This window comes from Hylaeus anthracinus, unplaced genomic scaffold (genome assembly GCF_026225885.1).
Source record: "Hylaeus anthracinus isolate JK02 unplaced genomic scaffold, UHH_iyHylAnth1.0_haploid 11985, whole genome shotgun sequence".
Lineage (NCBI taxonomy): Eukaryota > Metazoa > Arthropoda > Insecta > Hymenoptera > Colletidae > Hylaeus > Hylaeus anthracinus.
The window spans coordinates 9610641-9631650 of NW_026534333.1; the positions used below are offsets into that span (position 1 = coordinate 9610641).

The 21010-nt window shown below is 31.1% G+C and overlaps 4 protein-coding genes across 10 annotated transcripts; 1 reads left to right on the top strand and 3 right to left on the bottom strand.

Annotated features, from left to right (window-relative positions):
• Window positions 1-2736: 2736 nt before the first annotated feature.
• LOC128886899 (NAD-dependent protein deacylase sirtuin-5, mitochondrial-like) lies at window positions 2737-4229 on the top strand. Its single transcript, XM_054142147.1, has 5 exons — window positions 2737-3115; window positions 3201-3415; window positions 3486-3628; window positions 3742-3892; window positions 4143-4229. The coding sequence occupies exons 1-5, from the start codon at window positions 2876-2878 to the stop codon at window positions 4195-4197; spliced, it is 804 nt and encodes a 267-aa protein (XP_053998122.1). The 5' UTR covers window positions 2737-2875; the 3' UTR covers window positions 4198-4229.
• On the bottom strand, window positions 3899-7689 carry LOC128886893 (fanconi-associated nuclease 1-like). Its single transcript, XM_054142140.1, has 8 exons — window positions 7354-7689; window positions 5920-7265; window positions 5710-5841; window positions 5185-5631; window positions 4694-5105; window positions 4484-4606; window positions 4250-4361; window positions 3899-4104 (listed from the first exon to the last, which is right to left on the bottom strand). The coding sequence occupies exons 1-8, from the start codon at window positions 7468-7470 to the stop codon at window positions 4055-4057; spliced, it is 2739 nt and encodes a 912-aa protein (XP_053998115.1). The 5' UTR covers window positions 7471-7689; the 3' UTR covers window positions 3899-4054.
• A 432-nt stretch (window positions 7690-8121) lies between these two features.
• On the bottom strand, window positions 8122-12835 carry LOC128886890 (exportin-2). Of its 2 annotated transcripts, none has more exons than XM_054142128.1 (15): window positions 12617-12835; window positions 11762-12246; window positions 11579-11686; window positions 11404-11496; window positions 11157-11324; window positions 10961-11090; window positions 10697-10860; window positions 10427-10616; window positions 10155-10353; window positions 9813-10073; window positions 9639-9730; window positions 9275-9578; window positions 9038-9205; window positions 8652-8962; window positions 8122-8551 (listed from the first exon to the last, which is right to left on the bottom strand). In XM_054142128.1, exons 1-15 carry the CDS (start codon window positions 12699-12701, stop codon window positions 8439-8441), a joined length of 2871 nt encoding a protein of 956 aa, XP_053998103.1. In that variant the 5' UTR covers window positions 12702-12835; the 3' UTR covers window positions 8122-8438. The 2 variants fall into 2 exon arrangements, with proteins under 2 accessions (XP_053998103.1, XP_053998102.1); XM_054142127.1 differs by having other exon boundaries at window positions 8122-8584.
• A 662-nt stretch (window positions 12836-13497) lies between these two features.
• Window positions 13498-20483, bottom strand: LOC128886891 (sorting nexin-25-like). 6 transcript variants are annotated; one of them, XM_054142134.1, is made up of 13 exons: window positions 20111-20483; window positions 19407-19717; window positions 18530-18699; window positions 18054-18448; window positions 17565-17988; window positions 17151-17455; window positions 16780-17037; window positions 16266-16702; window positions 15741-16023; window positions 14693-15666; window positions 14069-14132; window positions 13786-13970; window positions 13498-13688 (listed from the first exon to the last, which is right to left on the bottom strand). In XM_054142134.1, the coding sequence occupies exons 1-10, from the start codon at window positions 20330-20332 to the stop codon at window positions 15601-15603; spliced, it is 2871 nt and encodes a 956-aa protein (XP_053998109.1). In that variant the 5' UTR covers window positions 20333-20483; the 3' UTR covers window positions 13498-13688; window positions 13786-13970; window positions 14069-14132; window positions 14693-15600. The 6 variants fall into 6 exon arrangements, with proteins under 6 accessions (XP_053998109.1, XP_053998105.1, XP_053998108.1 ...); XM_054142130.1 differs by having other exon boundaries at window positions 14069-14513; XM_054142133.1 differs by having other exon boundaries at window positions 14069-14129; window positions 14278-15666.
• Window positions 20484-21010: the final 527 nt, after the last annotated feature.

Consider the following 21010-nt stretch of genomic DNA (forward strand, 5'->3'; position numbering starts at 1 on the left):
ATGTGTTTGTTGTATGTGTCGTGTCCTTAAATATAGTCAGTCTTATAAATATTCATGCCCTTTATATCTATCGACAAAATTTGTTTAAACTTTTTCGTTATCAATATATTTATATGTAAAGTTTATTCGTGTACATATTTCTAACGAAAAATTTATTTGGAAATGTCGAACCTATCATTTAATTAGAGTTTCTTGAATAAACAGAGGGTACGAATACTTATGGGACTGACTGTGTAAGTATTACAATACTCATTGCAAAATCAGAATTCGTTGGTTATTTAACGTGAATTTAAACTTGCTACTAAAAATTCAACAAAAACGCAATTATAATGAAAGATAGGTTTATGAAAAAATCAATCAAATTGGATAAAATGATAGCAGAAAATATGCAACCGCGACCAATTACAGTAACACGACGCCATTCTCAACTGTCACAAAGTTTCGAGTTGAATAAAGTTTGTATTAATTTTGTTCGTTTCATCGTGACACTGGTACGTTATGAAACCATGTAACATACTTACGATCGATAAGAATTCGCACAAAAGACAGTAAAAATATGAATAAATATGATACCGTTTCGTTTGAATAAGTTGCAAACTTCACCGTTCTTGATGAGATTCTGTTTGAATCAAACGCCAAGAATTGTAGCATCGATGACTCGAAATTCCCGTTCAAATTTCAATCAGAGTCCTGTAACAGGAAAACGTGATTAGTTTAAAGCATGTTTGTTCACACAAATACAGTTATATTATAATAAAAGAACAGTCGGACTCGAAATAACCCGTAAAAGACTGTAATTTAAGTTAGAGGCATAGTATCAATTAACATCGAGTAAAAAAGACGCGCGAAACCGATAGAACTTTTCTCGCTATACTCATCGAATTTATAATTGAAACGATACCAATATTAGATGAAAGCACTATATAGAGATAGAGTAAACGAAAGTAGTAATAGCAATTAGCAGAGATCAAAAGACAGCAGGTAGAAAATAAGTACCAAGTTAATTGCGAAACGCTCAGCACGTCGTATCGCGCCAATTTCCACGGAACGAATGACTCCTTCGGCTCGCGCCGCCAAGCGGCGAGTGGGGGCAACCCCACTTCTCATTTAAGTTTGTATTTCCAAAAGTCCTTCGTATCTTAAATAATTTTGAGGAAAGAAGGAAATAAACATATTAGACAGATGCGTCGATTAATTTCCCAATGATTTATCATACCTTTTTTACCGTCACATATTCTATGTCGCTCGTCTTATTATACATCCCAATGATTAGACTAATGTATCATTAGATTCACAAGTAATTTGTATAATATAAATATCATAATTTTGTAACGACACGACTAATATTCGATACGTAAATATTTATATTCGTCTTTACTAACGTTCTCAGAGTCATCGTTCATCGTCCTTGTATAAAGAGTGCGCTTCGAAACAATCAATTTTTTACCAAGCCGGTAAATCAGTTTGCGAGACACGATCGGTCGGTAAAGTGTTAAAATACGTATAATAAGCTTCAAAAGTTGATAGGATAAATCGGAACTGGACTAAATTTTTTGTAGAGTCTACAATGCAGACTGATCAAAACTTTGACTATAATAGTCACGGAGTTAAAAGGTCAGCGGCATGCTCTAATGTAATGCATGGTTATTTCTATACGTTTCTAACATGTTGCAAACCTTAGACTTACAAGGAGAGTGCAAGACCTTCAACTCACCACTTTCATTGAAACTTTGTACACTTATAGATTTCGCTACTCTGATTACGAATATATACCATTATAGGGGCAGACATTCAATAGTTTTTGAGATATTTGTAATTAAAGTTTTATTATTACCTTAATGTACGAGTTTAGTTACAACAATCGTCAATTGTAACGGTGGCGCACCGATAGAGTACCAGACTCGTACGCCGCTTGACCGGGGTTCGAATCCTTTCTTGTAGAAGTTTTTTTTTTGTTCTAATTAATTCATTTTCATACACGAACATTCAGAATGGTAAACTATATAGTAAAAATATTAATCCTCCGATAATATATTATAAAGTAATCGAAAAGAATTCATTTCGAAGCGTGCAAGCCGCCTGATCGGCTCTAACAATAATATAAACAGTCACCATAAACGTAAGACGAGAAGTTCGACGAAGCAAAGAAATAACGCACGAAGATTCTGTGGGGGATACATAGTATGAGCCCAACGAAAGAAAAATTAATTAGAACAAAAAAAAAACTTTTACCAGGAAGGATACGAACCACGGTCAGCGGCGTACGAGTCTGGTACTCTACCGGTGCGCCTCCATTACAGTTGACGATTGCTGCAACTACACTTGTACATCAAGGTAATAATAAAACTTTAATTACAAATATCTCAAAAGCTATTGAGTGTCTGCCCCTATAATGGTATATATTCGTAATCAGAGGAGCGAAATCTATAAGTGTACAAAGTTTCAATGAAATTGGTGAATTGAAGGTCTTGCACTCTCCTTGTTAGACCAATCAAAACGCTTAAAAGAATCATGCACGTACACTTGAGTTCACCAGAGTCCATACTGCTTCGCGCAGGTTGGAAGGTAGTGGGGGAACTTGTTGAACCTCGATATTCTCACTCCGCGGATACCTATCGTCACCGACGCCGCGTCACTGCGCGTCAAGACGCAGCGCGCATGTGCGTGAGAGCCGTGAGAGGGAGAGTACAGCCAATCAGGGCAAGGATGTGCAGAAAGAACGAAAACCGGTTCTCCGGCAGTTATGCTCTTTGGTGAACTCAATAATATGTATGTACGATTGATGTACGATTGTTGCCTGACAATTGTTGCTGATCATTGCAGATTGTTGCATGATAATAATATTATTCGTGTATCCATGCTTCAAATATGAAGTATGAATGTCATGAAATCATTTCGAGAAGCGTTATCCAACGCAAAACATGTGTTGATATTAACTGGTAGCGGAATTTCGGCGGAATCAGGTATTCCCACATTTCGTGGTGCCGGTGGTTTTTGGAGGAAGTATCAAGCCCAAAATCTTGCAACCCCAGAAGCATTTACGGCAAATCCTTCTTTAGTCTGGGAATTTTATGAATACCGCAGAAGAGTGGCAAACGAAGCTAAACCCAACAAAGTATTTAGATAATATAACTACATAATATATTTCATTTATTTAACGCATTCTAATACTTTTATTGTGTTTACTGTGGTATTTGTAGGCTCATGAAGCAATAGCATCTTTTCAAGATCGTGCCTTAAAAGAAGGTAAAAATGTCACCATTATAACGCAAAACATTGATGAACTTCATCAGCGTGCTGGTGCCAGTAACGTGGTGGAACTTCATGGTTCGCTTTATAAAACTCGTTGCACAGTTTGCAATGAGGTTGCTGTAAATACAAATATTCCCATATGTCCTGCATTAGAAGGAAAAGGGTAAAATATGATTGTAAAAGCTATTACATAGATTCTATGCTGTAAATATTATTTATATTAGTATATATAGATCTCCAGATCCAAACATTATGATTTCTAATATTCCAAAAAATGAATTACCTTTATGTCAAAAAGAAAACTGTAAAGGTTTGCTGAGACCTCATATTGTATGGTTTGGTGAAAATTTAGATGAATATGTATTAAAGGAAGCCTGTAAGTACATTTCAACAATATATACTTTATAACAATATATTACAATGTTGTACAAATAGTGTAGGTAAAAATTTGTTGTGTTAATAAAATATTGTTCTTGTTTAAAATACTAGTTAATGCTGTAGAAAATTGTGACACTTGTTTGGTCATTGGTACATCATCGATTGTATATCCTGCAGCAATGTTTGCACCACAAGTAGCAAATCGTGGTATACCTGTTGCTGAATTTAACTTAGAATCAACTCCTGCTACAAGACACTTTATGTAAGTTAAATTCGGAACTATCTAACATGCTCTATGAATAGAATATTAATACAGTTTTTGTAGAAAAACATTAAAAATAAGTAGTATTTTAAAGCGTTTAAAAGCATTATATCTCTCAGATTTGGAATAATTCTTTTAAATAGAGGTTAATATGCAAAATATTCATTCATGGTCATCCAGATCTTCCATCGAGTTTTTTGCACTGAATTTATCTGTAACAGAGTAATAATTCTTTTTATTTGCTTTGAAGGTATCATTTTGAAGGACCCTGCACTATTACAGTAACAGAAGCTTTAAATCCTTAAATCTACAAATGTGTAAATTTAAGACCTTCTGACCTCTTAACTGTATATTTACCTCGTACTAGACATAGTTCAGTACTAAGTCCTAGCTGGTTCAAATATTCCAACCATAATTGTTGTTTTGTTGAAAGAACATCTCTAGGACCTTTTACCTCCACAATTTTATGCTATAAAAAAAATGTATGTAGATAATATGTATGCTATACAAAAATGTATGTAGATAAACTGTTCTTATTTGAAAAATATAAAATTATTTATTTGCAATATTATTTATTGTGTAAATGTCTACCTGTTTAGTGTTATAATTCCATACAATTAAATCAGGAAATCCAGCCTTCCACAGTTTGAAATTTTCTATAAGTCGTTTACAAATTCCTATGATACCATGGACTCCTATACAACATACTATTTCCTAAAAGCAAAAATTATTTTGTTATTTTTTCATATATTCTTATATTATACAGTATATTGTGAAAAGTCATACGAAAAAAATGCATACTTTCAACTGTGAACTACTTTTCAACAAGCTTGAGTTCATTATAGATTGATATTGACTAAATGTTTTAAATCTTGTTTCCATGTACATGCTTAAAGATTCTGGATCGAAATCATTAATTATCTGAAGTTTCATGTCCAATTTCTCTTTTCTATTTTCATAGAAATGTTCTGTGAATAAATCGTCTGGTGCATGTTGATATGGAGTTACGAACGCTCCAGGAATATGAATATCATAAAGTTCTTCCCAAAATAAAGTAACGAATAAAAGAATTGGCAATTCGCCTTCACAGTGTAATGCATTTGAAAAACCTTGTTCACAATAATGATATGATGCAAGCATTTCTACTGATCCATACATTTGACTTTCGCTATTACTTTCTATACACCAGACACTTTTACTCCCTGCAGCACTCCTAAAAAAAATAAATAAAAAATAAGTAAATTATATTATTTGTCATTTGATGAAAAACTCATTGGTGCAACTAAACTTACTTAGGCATCATTGAAGCATTAATAGTATTAGATGGAGTTTTGTATTTTGGCATTTGATCATTATGATCATTTAAAACTTCATTAATATTGAATTTTGTAAGAGACTTTACTCCTGTCTTTCTTTTATAAATTTTATTGGCTCTTTCTAGAAGTTCTACTTTATCTACTCGCGATAAATTTTGTGTGCCTAAGGCTTGTATTATTATCGAAGCACTAGCTTCCACATCTTTATAATGGACCATTTTAATAAGTGCCAATTCATTGTACCATCTTCCCTTACTTCTAGACATATGACAGTTTTGTTCTATTAAGAAGTTTAGAATTTCAATAACTCGCTTTTTGTCTTTATCTTTTTTAAACGCGTCTATACATTTTGAAAGTATTTTTAGCCATACATATCCAGGCATAAAACGTCTTACATGCATGGGAAGCGTAGAATTTTGTAGTCTACAAAATGTTTATTATTATATATTATAAATAATACTAAAGTTTATCCTCAACAAAGTGGTATATATTTTCAGGTACCTTAATGATTCAACTTTCAATATATTTGGCAATATCTCCATAGCTGAATTGCCATAGTACTGAACATTCTTCCAATCTTTTTTCTCAATAGATTGCAATGTACTAAACAACACAGATTTAGCTTGAATGTAACTGTAAGTTCAAATAAATTTAAGTACCTTTTTTATCTAACTTAGTAACATTATATTCAGGCACTACGAAAATACTCACCTTACTAAATGTAATTCACAAGAAAATATTGGAAACTGAGTAGCAGGAACATTCGGAAATTTTACTTTTTCTGTATAATTATCATAGAGCTTAAAAAATGTATCTGCTATACTCATTTTTGGAACTTGATTTGGTATCAGTAAGGTAATTATTTTGTCAATAAGATTCCATGTTCTGTCTGTTATGCGTATACAATACTCTAATATATCAAGAATGTAAGTATACAAAATATTATTAGGTTTTTTCGCTCCAGGAAACAAAGATTTATTCTTTGATAATTTTAGTAGTTTTCCTATCATAATTTCTTTTTTTCCTTTAGTATCTATCTTCATATTTTTACAAAGTTGTCGAATTTCGTCAACTTGCAGTAAATCAAGCAAGGTAGATATATTTTCAGTTTTAATCTCAAATGTGCAAACAGATTGTGAGGCAAGAAGTTTAAAAACATTGTGTAAATCTGAAGCTATTTCTGGATACTTTATATTACTTTTCCTATACCATGTTCTTTTTCTTTTTATCATACATGCCAGGAGCATTTGAGCTTCTTTAGGAAGAGTAACAATGGAGTATATGAAGTCCAATTCCTTTTCATCAAAGTAACCACAATTAATTGGATTGGAAAGAACAGTAAAAATTGTAGTGTACAAAATTTTTGATTTTAAATCATTACAGAAAATTACTTCATTTAATTCATATTTCATTGAAGTCTTAGTGTTTACGGATCCATATTGATAATCAAATGTGCCACTAGAATATATTTCTTCTAAATCAAAATTATTTTTTGGAATAGCACCTTCCTTTGCTAGATTCATATACTCAATTGCTTTTATTACAATATCAGAATCTGTAGTATGACCAAACAGTTTTTTTGGTGTTATATTTTTTGTAATTGAAACTTTTGGAGAATACTTTGACCTTTTAGATGGGGAAATGGAACCATGACAGTTTGCTGTTGGAGAATTATTACTGTCAGGAGTCCTCAATCTCTTATTTGGTGTCCTTTTTAAGTGAATATTATTATCTTTGTTTGGTGTTCTTAAACATATCTCATTATCATTTACTATTTTCTTTTTTATTATATCACTTGTATCAGTAAGTGATGACTGTACATGTTTAATACCAACCACATTTTTAGATGATTCTTCTATATCATTATTTCTACACAATGACGAATCATTCCTTTCTATTGTACCACAACTTTGAAATAGCAATTCTATAGCATCAGTATCAATGTCCTCGATTTCATTAACCTTTTCATGTCTGATTGTACAATTTGACATGCTATCAGATTGTACACTACGTTGAGACAATGAAGTATTTTGTTCCTCATTTTTCTTTTTCTTTCTCTATAAATAATAATACAAGTAAGACTAAACAACAAGTGTTATGTACATAATAATACAAACAATCGATAAGAATAAAAGAATAACTTACAATTCTTGAGTATGGGATATTTTTTAATCCAGAACTCTTTTTAACGTTAGTCATAACATTGGACCTTCGTTTACTAATTGTTGATTTAAAATATTGGTCAATGCGCTTTTGCAACATTCTTCCATAGATGTAAATTCCGTACAAATTATTTCATTGTACCTCTTATCTCTTACTTCAAATCGCTTAGAACTAAAAAGTGAATCATACTGAAGTGAATTCGGAGTTGATTTTGTTTGGCTCAGCCAGCTGATACCGGCTGATCCATTGATTATATATAGTCAAAGAGCTCATCCTGATCCCGGAAAAATGAAAATTATTCGCATATTGCACCCAGGTGGCGTAGCTCAACCATAGACATATGAAAATATAGACCGAGCATAAACTGCTACTATAGGTAAGGGGGGTCTGATATTCGGGGTGTGGTAACTAGAGAATTCTGTCACTGGGGAATTTATCTCAATGAGTAGCCATGAATCAAAGGATATCGACATGTACAATTTATTGACGAAGGATTATAAAAATATATACTGGGTGTTTAGATTCTACGGATCCATTTCCACCTTGAATATCGACATAAATAGCAGTTTAGTTCTTTTTAAACTAGTATAATTGAGCGTATTTAACTATGTATAACTTAGTACATTTAAGTTTAAAGTCTTAAACAATTAATTTACTCACAGGCCGAAGACAAAACGATGTTATTTCGTGTAGATATGTATATATTTATTAAATAAAAAAACTTAGCTAATGTAAAATGTGTACTTCGTATTTGTTATTGTACAAACTCCAGATTTATTTTAATTCCTCGGGAATGTTTCACATACAAATAACACAGTTACTGATTATTCCAATGTTTTCGCGTTATCACATTAGCTCTTATACTTTTTAGAGATAAATATTTATTGAAATATTCCATGTTATACGATTGGTAAGCGATACGATATTCAATATTGAAGTGTTCGTAATGTAAATATCACTAGAAAAGAACATCGATCGCCTCTTCGTTACAGTTTATTCAGTTCAATATTATTTATCTTCCGAGCAATTAGATGGATCTTCAGTCTATCTCGAATGTCTAGCTCGTATTATGCAACAGTAATGCCAGCTGTTTGGAGGTAGTTTCTCAGATGATTCGCGTTGGGCTCCGGAATTTGACCAAGAAGATTAGGTAATTGTCCTGGCGGCAATCTTCCTAGTCCTTGCGCCAAGTGTAGGCGTACATCACCAATTGCTATTTATTGAAATTCATCACACAACAAGATACATTGAAGAGTAACAAAATATGGTTGTGGTTATACCTTCTAGTGGATCCTTTGGAGGATTTTTTGCACAGACGAGTTGACTATATCCTACTTGATATCCAGGCGCATCGTCAATTTCTGGTAACAGATTGTCTTCCGATATTGTGCTCTGATCTTGTGGGAGTTCAAAGAATTCTACTAATGCCGCTAGTAAACGCGGATAATATGAATTGTATGGGCTTTCTAACATTTTAGGACAATCGATTAATAAATTTGAAATTCCAATAGCGGTTACTTTCTTTTCAATATCGCCCGATACTTTTTGCAAATCTGCTATTAATATACGTTCTATGACCATACCAAACATTCTGCAAAAACGATAATTATTAAGTAATTATGTTAATTACTTTCAGTTATTATATTAGAATGTAAAAGCAACGTACTGGGGTTGTATTTGATCAATGATCGCAATCAAACTAGTTGAACCGTATCTAATGATATAGTATGCAAAAAATACGATCAGACCCTTTACGAATTTCGTTGTTTTTGACGATGTGAGCCTTTGAAAGAATAGTACGAAAATTTGTTTCATATACGGCTCTAATACGTTCCTAAAAATATCAAACAAATGCCGATAAAAATGTTAAAAAGACAGGATACATTGTTATAGAAACACTTACGGTGCGAAATGTTCAATGATACTTTGCAGTAGCAGGAAACCTTCATGATCATTGGCTTTCGATGCTATCAATTTCTGAAATACTCCTAACAAACCACTTGTCTTTTCTAACGCTACAATATGATGTGCACCATGACTAATGAATGCTCTCAATAATCGATTTAACGGATGAATATTAGCTGGACGTTCGAACAGCACAGACGATAGAAGACAAGGGAACAAAGCCAAATAGGGTTCTGGTACATCCTGAGTTGTTCGTAATTCCAACAGTAGAGCAAGAATTTGAAAAACATATGGTATAAATTCTGAAAGAATGTATCAATTAAAAGTCACAATCAAATTCAATATTAAATAAAATATTTTACCTAGAATATCTTGCTGTAAAATTCCTTGGAAAATTGGGAATAATGCTTCCTCGAATGATGAAACTGCTACTGGATTTTTTTTACAAACAATCCTAAAAATAATATTAAAGTCATTTAAATTTGATTATCAATACACTCCCTTGTTTTGCTTTTGTGACATTTATAGAGCCTTACTTAATTGACAAACCAAAAATTTCAAAAAGATAATGATTGAAATTTGGACGACTGGGATTTCTGGATACAATGGTGAGCTTTTCGGTGAGTTTCGGCAAAAGATCTGCTAAAAATGGTACGACAACCTCTTGCAGAGTACCAAAACTTCTCATAATAGCTTTCATTACATATTCATTTTCTTCTGAACCAGGCATAGTTAAACACACAAATAAACTCTTTAACAGATCCGCCGCCAATGGTGATAAGTCATTTCCTTTAACACTTCAAATTAAATTTTTTAAATAACAAAACATCGATACAAGGCAGTTGTAATACGATTAAATAAAATATTAACTTTCTTACATAGGCAAATTATCAGGTCCTTTCATAATAAGTATTTTCTCAATCGCACAAGCGGCATATGTGTGAATAACAATATTCGTAGCACTTAAGTGTCTAATTAATTGTGGTAAACTTCCAATTATCATTTCCCTTGGTAATATCGATCTAAAGGTCATAATAAATTTGATTGCATCAGCTTTAAGTACTGGAAACTCGTTCACTGAAATGTATCGTCACGAATTAAATGATAAAAAAACGTTTTACAAACTTGAATAAAATTTAAGTGTGTCTACCATTTGGTTTGATCAATTCAGGTTCAATGTGTTGCATCGCAAATTGAGGTAATGGAACAAGTTCGCTACTTTGTGTAACTCCATGTTTTTGTGTTTGAGCTCTACTTGCACTGCTAGTGACTAGATAAATTGCAGCATCTTTACTTCGCCAATTTTCAATGGGTTTATCAGCATAATTTTGCAACATCACCTGAAATCGATCAATAAAAATATGATGAAATGTATATGTCAATTTTATTTGCATGCTTAAATATTACAGCAAATCTGTACCTGTATGTATGCGCCAAAAATTTCCATTATTTTCGATTCAAAAGACTTAGAAAGTACTTTAACCAAGTCACAGGCAGCACGCCTTCTCGTATCCACATCACTACCTTCAATATCTCGCCTAATGTATTCTTCAGGATTATCTTCAAATAGCTCATTATCCGATTCTATTAAATATTACATTTTTTTTTTTTACTATAAATCAATAATACTGAACATTTATAAGAATATAAAATACATTTTAAATATACTATTTTTAATAATCACCTCTAAATTCCATATTGGGTATTATTACTTTCTCACAAATGCTATTTAAAGTAGTTGGATTTTCAAACAAATGTCTGTATTGTGCACGATCTGCCACTGTTGCTAAGAATTGTAAAGCATTCGAAACTAACTATAAAAAAACAGAACTTTGTTAGAATAGTTTGCAGAAACGTGCGCTTGTACTTGATCGACATACAGAATCATATTTCGGTTGTTGTCCAGTAGATGTTAACAAATTCCACACAGCGGTTACAAACAGTGGTAAATATGATTGAAACTCTTGGTCATATTTCTGAGCATAAAGGCCAATATTATCACAAACTTGTGACTTTAATTGTTCGATTACTCCTGCTTCTTCTTCATCCTATACATGCATAAAATACTGTAACTCATAAGTATAACTATAAGGGAAAGTACAAAAGTAATTTAATATGTAACCATACTGTAGATTGTAAGAAGGGAACATTAGTATTTAACAAAGTATGAAAATTCTTCATCCAAACTTCCATATTGTCTTCAAAAAATTCTGGTAAGTCCTAAAAATATAGTAAATATGGCTTATTTAAATTTAAAAAATGGTATTCACTACGATATTAATCTATCACTTGTTTCACTCACTTGGAAGTTAAGAGAATAGAACACTTTACACAGAATTACCAATGAACTGTATATAACTTTCAGTGCATCTACATTATTTGCATGTACTTCTGTTAAATTCATTGTAGCCTAAAAAATAATATTTGATATTTGAAGAAATAATATTCTGCAACTGCATTCAAAATTTAATAATAAAATACTTACAACAAATAGATCTGTTAAAGGCTTAGCAAATTTATCTAGCACAAATTTTATTTCTGTCCATAGGCTCTGACTTTTAAACTCGTACCTATATCTTTTAAATAAAGAGTGTGCAGTATGTAGAACACCATTAATAACGTGAAAATCCCCTGTATTAAATTTTTCAACCATTTGGTCTATAAGCTCTGGCCATTTCTTTGGAAAGTCATACTTTCCGATAATAGAAACTGCATCAGATAACTGCTTTTGGATGGAATCAGGAGAGTGCAGCATCAAATTAACGATTAACTTTTTTATAGCTTCTCTGTCTTGTGTGTGTATGCGATCCACAAAGTCTTCTTCCTTCTTCCAATTACGTTTAACATAATTTTTAAATGCGACTGCACCGGCAATTCTAATGGTTATATTAATTTCAGATTTGTCTACTAAGTGCAGAAGAAGTAATGGGTAGTTCTGATTCGCTTCAACAGATTCTAAAAACTTTTCAGCTAAAATAGAAAACAATAATAATGTATAAAACAAACAGTTTAAAAGCTTTTAGCAAGATTCTTCATCCATAAGACATTTTTCATTTTAATTTTCTGATTCATGATTCTGTTACAATATTTAATTTATTTGTAGAATATTAGTTTATATATAAACTTGTTGATATATAATATATAATATGGAAGTACATTTTTTTGAAAAAATGAACCTATTAAATAAAAAAGGTAAATATGCGAAACAAATAAATAACAACAATTCAAGCTTAGAATCTTCTGTGCAAATGAGAAATATAACATGTGCTCAATAATACATAAAAAGCTCTGTAACTCTTTTTAAAAGTGTTTATATTAACAGTAGAAAGGTTATATTCACCTGGTCGTCTGACATGGAACTCTGGACTAAGTGAATGCTTTAGGTATTCACTAAGTGTGAGCAAATTGTCATCTGTGAGTTCCATGTTAGCTTATTTTAAAAATATCGTGTTTTCTCAACTCGAAAAACCATGAAATCTATGTAAAAAAATGTCCAAACAACGGAACACGCCGGTTACTGATGTACTTATTCAATGCTCTAACCAACGATTATGGCTCGTCGCCGGTTGGCGCTTTCTGCGTTTTCTGCAGAGTTTAGGCGGGAAGAATTCTTATCGAAGCAAGACATCGATATTTTCTTTTCAATTAAAAAAATGTACAAATGAAAAATATGAAATCAGAAATAAATTTAATAATGTTCTCATAACTAAAGTAACACGTATTTTATTATAGGAAAGATATATGGAAGATATCATATTTAAAAAAAAAACATGGAAAAATTTTCATTTATTGTTAGATAAAACACTTCGAATAAAAAATAACATAATAAATCAATTGATTTCAAGGAAATTAATACTCTGAAATTGATAGTCTTCATTTATGGTAAAATTTGCAGAAATATGATATTAGATGACATCGACAGAAACAGTTCCTTCAAATATGTTTCAGATAAGAAAGGGACAAGAAGGTGACGAAGAAGGAACTATTTTCATCCGTCGCCGCTGAGGGTACAACCTAATCTAATATGACCCTCTGTTGGTGTAACGAAAGTGGCGACCTTGCTAGCTACCCTTAGATTTAAAAATACTTTATGTTATTTGTAGTATTTTTCCTAAATAAGGAAAGGTACAAAAGTATGTAGCTAAAATAATGCATTATAGTATATCGAAAATTAAAATTATTTATTTACTTAACACATAATAATTACATTATAATAATAAGTATTTAACACATAATAATTACATTATAATAATAAGTATTTTCTTAACATTAATAAATTTCTTACCACAGGTACAAATTATTTATAACAATTGTTAAGCAGTGCTTTCTGCTGTTTTATTTTGTTTTCTATTATCTCCAGGGTATATTCTGCAAATTTAATTTTTTGCCCTTTATTATAATAATTACTTGCCCTGTAAGAAAAATTTAAAATAATCAATTTGCTGAAATTATAATGTAAATTATAAGAATAAAATATTATAAACTTGTAATTATAGTTATTGTGCTAACATTGTATCACGCTTTAGAGTATTAATTATTAATATTTCTTTTACATCCTCAACAGTGTTTATACAAATTGGATCATCTTGTGGTTCTAGATTTTCCAATTCTTTTGACTGCAATAGCAGTTCATGTTGTAATTTTTTGTATTCCTGCTGATAATGCTTCAAGTCCTCTGATAAATTTTGAATTGACTATAAAAAAAGACATTTTATCAATCATTTCTTATAAATAATTACGACATTGTATTTGGAAATACAATATACTGCAAAATCTTTATTATTAAACTTACGTATTGTACTTGTGCATTCATAAAGTTATCTGCGTAACCTCTATATTTGTTATGAAAATTACTGCTAAAAAGATTATAAAATTCTACAGTTAAAAAGATTTGCAATAATTGGTATGCAAATTTCCATTTTGATACTCTTTAATACTATGGAAAAATTCTTATCCACAATAATAGTGTAATTTAAAATATTAACTAAGAATTAAAAAAACCATTGTTCGAAGGAAATGTTTGTCCTCTTTAGTTTCAAGTTTCTTAATTCTTGATATTTAAAGTCAACGCCTTTTGTTGTGTCAGATAATACTTTTCTAATGTGAACTTCTTTTTTCTGTAATTCGCAATATTTGACTTGTCCTGCCCATACATTCATTGATAAGGCAGAAAAATGTGATTCCAAATAATATCCATCTCTTTTATGCTTATTAATTGCTTCCCTTACTTCCATAAGCTTGAAAAACCATAGTGAGGCAAATTTACTTATATAAATTATATATAGTTCATCTGTTTTATTTAATATAAAATATTGTATGAAGAATTAATAATTATATATACACATATATACACTGAAGAATTTCCATATATACAAATGGTACTAAGTTGAACATCTATTTCTTATAAAATTATTACTTGCTTAATTAACAAATTAATTTGATCCACTTTATTATTAAAGTCACCGCACAATTCTTCCACGCTTTCGACCAAATACTCAGCCATTGTTTTCCCTTCATTTATTAACATATTATGCATTCTTTTACAGATAAAGTGCTGTGCAGTATTGTGGGGTTTTTGAATTAAGAAAAAGCAACAAAAACTGCGCATCAGAGATGCTAGCCGGCCTGGTTTTTTCGAGCATGCGCAGTCAGAATGACAGTTAGCAGTATCGTATCCAGGGTAACAGGAGGGGTGCTATTGTTGTGGTATGCTATGAGCGTAAAATCATAAATATATTTGTCCTTATTATTTATATACTTTCCTACATTTATCCTTAAATCATGAATATATTTGTAAAATTATGCAGGGGTAATTAAGATACCCCTTTTTACCCGACATCACGGCGTCACTGCTGCGCATACTGCGACCTCTATCAAGAACTTGTTAGACTAACTAATTTAAACCAATCTAAACTACACAAATTTATGAGGGTAACATGTAATTCTATTATAATATGTTTGAACAGTTAAATCTAACATGATATTAAGGAAAATGACTTTATAAATTCTATAATGGAATATAATATTCTATATGCTATAAATATTAGTTTATCGCAATAGATTCTGTAAATAAAATACAGAATTTGTTATCTAAAGAACTAAGTTGATTGATTGAATATACATGTGAAACAATTATTTTAATGAGATACTCCCGAGAAAGGTCAATCAATAATCATTTTTCGTAGGATACATTGATCCGATATGATTTTATTATATTACACAGATAAAATTTATTTAATTTAAATATGACTTTTTGTAGATTAATACAAAATACGTATACTGATTACTGAAATAATGTAAAAAAATACACATGAATGAAGTTTATTATACTGAATGTTTTCTTCGTGTTAATTCTGGAAATACCTCATACATCACAACTTCAAAGATATCCTGCAACAAAAAAATTAAGTGTACAATAAGTAAAATGTAAACCATACTAGCTTACTCATGTAACAATAACTTACATAAAATAACTGTTTGTTTAAGTTCGTATTCTGCAAAGAATCAAACACTTTGATTGCACCACGTTGAGCACTTTGCGCGCCTACTAAATTTGTTAAAACTTCAGGTACATTATTTAAGAATTGTCTCCGAGCTTCACCTCGAGTTCTTAATTTTTCTTCATCTGTACGAAAAGTTGTCTCAGAAACTAGATGGCCATTTGGCCACCAAGACTTCATAAACAATTGTATATAATAATGAAGCATCGGTTCTGAGAATACCCACGCAATAGTGTCCCTAATTTGTCTAAGAATTACATTGATAGTTGTATTTCGAATGTTAACAAGATATTTTTAACCTTTTGCACTCTGAGCTATTTTATTGGAAAATATGCAAATGATTTTTAAATTTTACGTTCACGTAAGTTTATTCTGGATAATCAGTAATAAAGTTTGCTAGATTTCCGATGACCGCTCAAAGGGGACTTTAAAGTGCCAAAGGTTATATTAGGAATATTTAGGTTATATAGGAAAACTTTATTAATATACCTATTGATAGTTCGGCCATAAGTAATTTGGACAAAAGTAATTAACGAACGTCGAAGCCAACGAAATACACCTCGTAAATCAAAAATTTCACCCAAAAGCGTATAGAGAGGTTCTGCTATTGCATCTTTGTTAACGCTCAAGTATCCATCTATAACTGATCGACTACTATCAGTATCGTCTAATAATAACGAATAATCTTCTTCATCTTCTTTATCACGAAGTTCACTGCTATTAGTAGATCTAAAATAAATGTTATAAATTAAATTTGTAAAGAATGCAGTGATAAATAAAATACCTACATACGTTTTGAACAACGTTGATAAAGAGAATCGCGATTTTTTAGGAGATGGAGGTGCATATTTTAAATGCTCGGAACTCGGACTAAGAAATGTATATAAAGCCTCGCTTTGATTCAGTTTTTCATCCTCTAAAACAAACTGAAAAAATTAAATATAATTTTTGAAACATCTAAAACAATCCTTTATTGTATAGAGGCAATATTTAGGAAATTTACATTTAGATATTTCTGTATTTGCATTCTATCCTTGTCCAAACTATTTTTATCGGACTTTCCGAAGAACTTCAAAGGTTGCGATGGTAAATCTAAATTTTTTACGTTAGGACAAAGTTGACGAAGTTTTCTGTGTAGGTCTTGAAATTCCTGTAATTTTCTCAATACTACCCAACCACTACATATACTATCATTGTTACCTTCATCTTGCATCATGTGGACAACCAACACATATTGTGGAGATTCTCCATTGTCTGGTATCTATTTAGGAATTATAGTTGCAATTAAAATGATTAATTAACAATGAGGATTTTGTATTTGAATTTATATTGTTTTCCTTTTTAAATTTTAATAAAGAATAATTTAAAGTTTACCTCAGCACTTTGTACTTCTGCTCTCCAGTGACCTAAATGCTCTGCCCACATTTCTGTGTGGGTTAAATGTGCTTCTAATTGTCTTTTCTCACTTTGTAACCATTCAACCTCTTTAGTTAATAAATTCAAAACTTTGCTTTCTGGTTTTAACGAGGATTTTAATGCTTGTAAAGCCTGCATTTTGTTGTTTAATTTTTCTTGCAGCTGATCCAACTTACAGCGAGCATAGTTTGAATGTTCTCCAACAAGTAGAGACACATTTTCTGATAATGTTCCATTTGTCATACGACGATCTTCTATTAAGTCTAAAAATCAATTTATGACAAGAATTTAGTACACTGTTACATTAGAAATAACAGTTTTTAGTAAATAATATGGTATTTTTAACGATAACGGTAAGAGATGTATACTAACCTTCTGTTCTTTCATTAAGTAATGCTTCTTGCATATTTTTATACTGTTCGCTAACCACAAATGATGGATAATATTTGTCTTCCAAAGTTTTAACAACACTATCTTGAACCTCATAAAATACATTTGGCCCTATATCACCCAGTAAAAAGCTTTCCATTTTTTTCCGAATAGCTCTATCCACTTTTATTTCAGCGGTAGGAGACGTAATATATGTATAAAAGATTTCAGCACCTAATTGATGCCAATTGAATTTATCTGCATTGCGTAGTTCTTGTACAGCTGCCCAATACCCGATCAAATCTTGACTAGCAACTTGTTCAAGAAACTGTGAAAGGTATTTTCGACCTATTACATTATCCAAAATATATTGCAATGGCAATATCCGTTCTTCTGCAATTACTGCAGAGTCAGGTACATCGGTAGCCTACAAAACATTATTGTTAAATATATTTGATACTGACTTATACCTAACAAAAGTATTTTTGTAACCTGAACAGGATATCCATTCCATCCTAATGTTTGCATGTGACATTCACATGTATCTTTAGCATATGTCAATTGACTGATGTACCTCTTCAATTTTCGAGCTTGAATAACATCAGATTTTCCAAATGCATTATTGTCTGGATCTAAACCTTGTGCTCTTTTAATATTTTGTATTGTTGTAGCTTGCATAATTTCGGTAACAATATTGTATCTAATATGCTTAAGAACTTCTAAATCCTTGGAACTTTTTATCATCCGAATAAAGTCTTCAAACGATTCTGCATATTCATAAGTTTTCCTATGCATAGCTTCTGCAAGTTGTTGCTGATCGATATATGATAAAATTTTTTGATTGATATAGTCTGGATCTGTTATTAAATCTATTGCTGGTTTTAATACTAAAAATATACAAGGTATAAAATAAATTGTATAATGCATACACAGTTGTATGATTGAATAGTTCTATCTATTAAACTTACTTTTACATGCAAGAATTTCTCTCAGTAAATATTTCATTGGTGCAAGAGAATAACAACGTGGTAATAAAAATAAAATGTATAATTCACTGACTTTTCTTAAGTAATCTAACTCAGATGTAGGTGACATTAAATGTGCTGATAAAATAAATACAGGATCTTCGCCTTCTGACCTATTCATATTATAATATTTATTCTACAAGTTATTTATGAAAACGTACCCAGAAAAAAAAATTTCCAAAATGGAAAACTTTTAAATATATTCTAAATATAATTTCACACTTCTTATACCCTTTTTTTTTGTTAGAAATTGTTCTACATTAACCCTAAGACAACTGAGTAGGATTCATCAAGGATCTCACCATTTTGTTCATAACTCATTGACTTAATTCAGCTAATACTTGAAAGACAATTTTCTCTTTTAACATCTTTAATACGATACCATGATTATAAGTTTGAAAGTTATTTTAAATTGATTGAAATTAAATAATTTTGATCTGCGGCTAATTAAAGGTCCCATTTGGTATTTTACACATTCAACACATTGTATGCCAACTCAAACAAGTAAATTTATGAATTCCATGTAGAGACAGATTTAGATATAAGCTAAATAAACTATAGTTAATGGTTTTACATTTTAGAAGCCTAAGTAGTTAAGCCTATTCAGGAAGAAAGTCATTCAATGTATATAATTATTTTTATTGAGATTAGTCAGGGACCATTTGATATAAAAAAGATCATGTAGTCATCTTAGAGTTAATTAAACGTTAATGTAATAAATACAATATACAAGTTATAAATGTAATATTCTTTAAAAAAGTACTGGGTATGGTTTTGGATATAAGTATATAGTAATTAAAAAAAATTTATTGAAACTTACGAAGCAGCTTGAGCAATCCTAATTTTTTCGAAATGAAAAGTAATTTTATTTACAATATTATAAACGACTAGTTTCGTATGATCTACTTTTGATAAGCGATCATGAAGGCTTTGAATTGCACCCCATATATCTTGTTTCATATTGTTTACTATTTGTTCAGACTTAAAAGCCAATTCATCAAGCCAGACTCCAACAAAGTCTTGAAATACTAAATCTAACAAATTTTGCAGTGCTCCATCTACCATTCGAGTAAAAACCATTGGGTAACGTGTATGTTTTTTGGTACTTGAAGTTTGAACCACATATCCTTCCTGAAATGTTATTAGTATATCAATTATTATCTGTAAAGGAAATTTTAAGTAATAACAATTGTATCTCAATAAAAATATATGTCAATTTCTGGATTAAAATACTTATCAAGGAATGAAAAGGATATTTTGATAAGAACTGAATGTATACTTCTAAATGTACATTGATAAATGATATATTACATAGATTACTATTTTTATAACAGCTGATATCTTTATCTTATCTATATATGTATAAACAGAAAAATGTATACAACAAAGAAGCGTTAATGTCACATTCTATATAGCAGATTCAGCTTTCTTTTCAATACGATTAAAAACTGTATTGATAAAAACATATGCATACATGTTTCAAAAGTATTATAACCATTTTCAATAACTTTTAATAGTACATACCATTAATAAATTATGAAAAGCATCCATCTCCGCAACTGTTTTTAAAGTGCCTGCACCAGTTTGATGTTTCGGAGACAGAGCAATATTTATGAACATAACAATTAAACATCCCAACAGGAAACAAGATACGGTTAACACACCGAAAACGTAGCACCATAACAGATTATTCCAGTAGAAGAAAGCAGTAACAATTGGAATACACAGAATACCGGTCGGTACCATTTTGTATTAGTAATTCTAATCACATGACAATTGATATTACATTTTCAATTTTACATTTATGAAACCGTTCCACTTAAGATAAACGCTGAATGTCACTGACAAGTGACAACATCTGATACCGCCATTGTAAATCAACTGAAATCACCAATGATTACAGAGTTTAACAGAGACGAAACTCTTGCAGTGATCCCAGCATAGCATCAATGAAGTATACGCACTTCTAAAAAGGGGTATCTTAATTACCTTTGCATAATTTTATAAATATATTCATATATTGAGGATAAATATAGGACAATATACAGGGTGTCCCAAAAATGTTGTAGCACCTTGAAAGAGGTGGTTCGGGAGGTGATTTGAAATAACTTTTTCCTTAGCGAAAATGTTGTCCGAGGCTTCGTTGAGGAGATATTAACGGAAAACACTGACCAATCAGAGCGCGAGTATACTAATGGAGTGGCCGCGGTAGCGAATGAGCGCGGCCGCCTAGCGCGTAGCCTACGCTCAACCGGCATATTCGCGCTCTGATTGGTCAGTGTTTTCCATTGATATCTCCTCAACGAAGCCTCGGACAACATTTTTGCTAAGGAAAAAGTTGTTTCAAATCATCTCCTGCACCACCCCTTTCAAGGTGTTACAACATTTTTGGGATACCCTGGATTCATGATTTCGCGCTCATAG